The sequence below is a fragment of the Mustela lutreola genome, chromosome 3 (assembly GCF_030435805.1).
Source record: "Mustela lutreola isolate mMusLut2 chromosome 3, mMusLut2.pri, whole genome shotgun sequence".
Taxonomy (NCBI): domain Eukaryota; kingdom Metazoa; phylum Chordata; class Mammalia; order Carnivora; family Mustelidae; genus Mustela; species Mustela lutreola.
The window spans coordinates 98,310,775-98,312,641 of record NC_081292.1 but is presented as its reverse complement, the minus strand read 5'-3'; the positions used below and the strand labels follow the sequence as shown (position 1 = coordinate 98,312,641).

The 1,867-nt window shown below is 35.4% G+C and overlaps 1 protein-coding gene across 1 annotated transcript; it reads left to right on the top strand.

Annotated features, from left to right (window-relative positions):
- Positions 1-761: 761 nt before the first annotated feature.
- Positions 762-1,510, top strand: LOC131828077 (ubiquitin-like-conjugating enzyme ATG3). The gene has a single exon (XM_059168928.1). The coding sequence runs from the start codon at positions 875-877 to the stop codon at positions 1,349-1,351; it is 477 nt and encodes a 158-aa protein (XP_059024911.1). The 5' UTR covers positions 762-874; the 3' UTR covers positions 1,352-1,510.
- Positions 1,511-1,867: the final 357 nt, after the last annotated feature.

Genomic DNA, 1,867 nt, shown 5'->3' with positions numbered 1-1,867 from the left:
AGAGAGAGAGAGAGAGAGAGAGAATTAAAAAAAAAATGAAAATTTATATATTAGGCTGGTGAAAAGAACAGAGCCACCCACTTAAGTTTGGGAGTATTTTGGTGTCTTAGAAGAAACTACTTCCCAAAATTTTAAAGAAAGGGGAAAAAAAAATATATATATATATATATATATATACACACACACATACACATATATGTATGTGTATATATACATATATATATATGTATATGTACACACATACACACATAAATAAAGGTAAATACAATGAAGGGATGGACTATAACTGTAAAGTTGAAAATTTTTAAAATTTTCTAAAAAAAGAGTTGATAAGATATGTTGGTTAGGAAAAGAAAGAAAAAGAAACTGGAGAGAATTTGCTCAGGCTGGAGAATATTACAAAGCTCTGTGCTAGATCATAGGGTATATTTTGATCTATTAGAAGAAGTTGTATCCCCAATTTTTTAGAAGAAAAACCCTATGTGTATAGAAAAAAACAAGTTAGATACAATGAAGGATAAAATATTACTATAATAATGAAGGTTCAAAAAAATTTTTAATGAAAGGTACTGTTAAGATAAACTAGTTAGAACACTTTAAGAAAAAGGATAGAGTAAGGTTAAAAATATTAGAATAAGAAAAAAAATTAAAAAGTTAACTAACTTTGCAAAACAAAACATGGGGAGAAAGCCATGAATTCCATGGTTTGCTTTCTCCTCCTCTGCAATTCCACTGTTCTCCTTGATAAGTGAGCTCATAACACAGGTATTGCAGGAATAACTGAAGCAGTTAAGGAGATTACATTGGAAAGCAAGGACAGTATAAAACTTCAAGTTCACGCAGCAATATGTGAGGAGGAGAAGAAGCTGCATATATGGAAGAATATGAAGAAAGTGGATTGTTGGAAACAGATGAGGCTACCCTAGACACAAGGAAAATAGTAGAAGCTTGTAAAACTAAAACTGATGCTGGAGGTGAAGATGCTATTTTGCTAACAAGAACTTATGACCTTTATATCACTTATGATAAATATTACCAGGCACCACAATTATGGTTGTTTGACTATGATGAGCAAAGTCAGCCTTTAACAGTTGAACACATGTATGAAGACATCAGTCAAGATCATGTGAAGAAAACAGTGACCATTGAAAATCACCCTCATCTCCTACCACCTCCTATGTGTTCAGTTCATCCATGCAGGCATGCTGAGGTGATGAAGAAAATCATTGAGACTGTTGCAGAAGGAGGAGGAGAACTTGGTGTTCATATGTATCTTCTAATTTTCTTGAAGTTTGTACAAGCTGCCATTCCAACAATAGAATATGACTACACAAGACACTTCAAAATGTAACAGAGAGAGCATAGAATCTGTCCTAATTATTATTTCTGATTTTTAAACAATTAACCCATAGATGTGACCATTGACCATATTCACCAATATGTACAATTTCTCTAATAAAGGGACTTATATGTTTATGCATTAAATTTAAAAAGTTCCACTACCAGAAAAAAAAAAAAAAATTCTTGCTGATCTTCTTGGGGAGGGAACTATTGTAGTGATTCTCAAGTGTCTTTGCCTGAGGTGGAATTTCTGCACCCTTGCCAGGGGCTAAGCTAAATAATCTGCTGAGTTCTCTATCAGGAGATTTTGTTCCCTGAAAGCTTCTGGTAGAGTTCTGGAGGATGGGAATGAAAATGGCAGCCGCCCAGTCTCCAGCCCAGAGGAGCCAAGAACTCAGGACCCCACTCCTCAGTGCATCCTCGGAGTAAAGTGTTTAATCACCAATCTCACTGGCCTCCAGCTGTGCTCCAAGCTCACCCAGCCTGTGACAGAGTATCTCTGTCTGTGACACACAGCCCTGCCTTT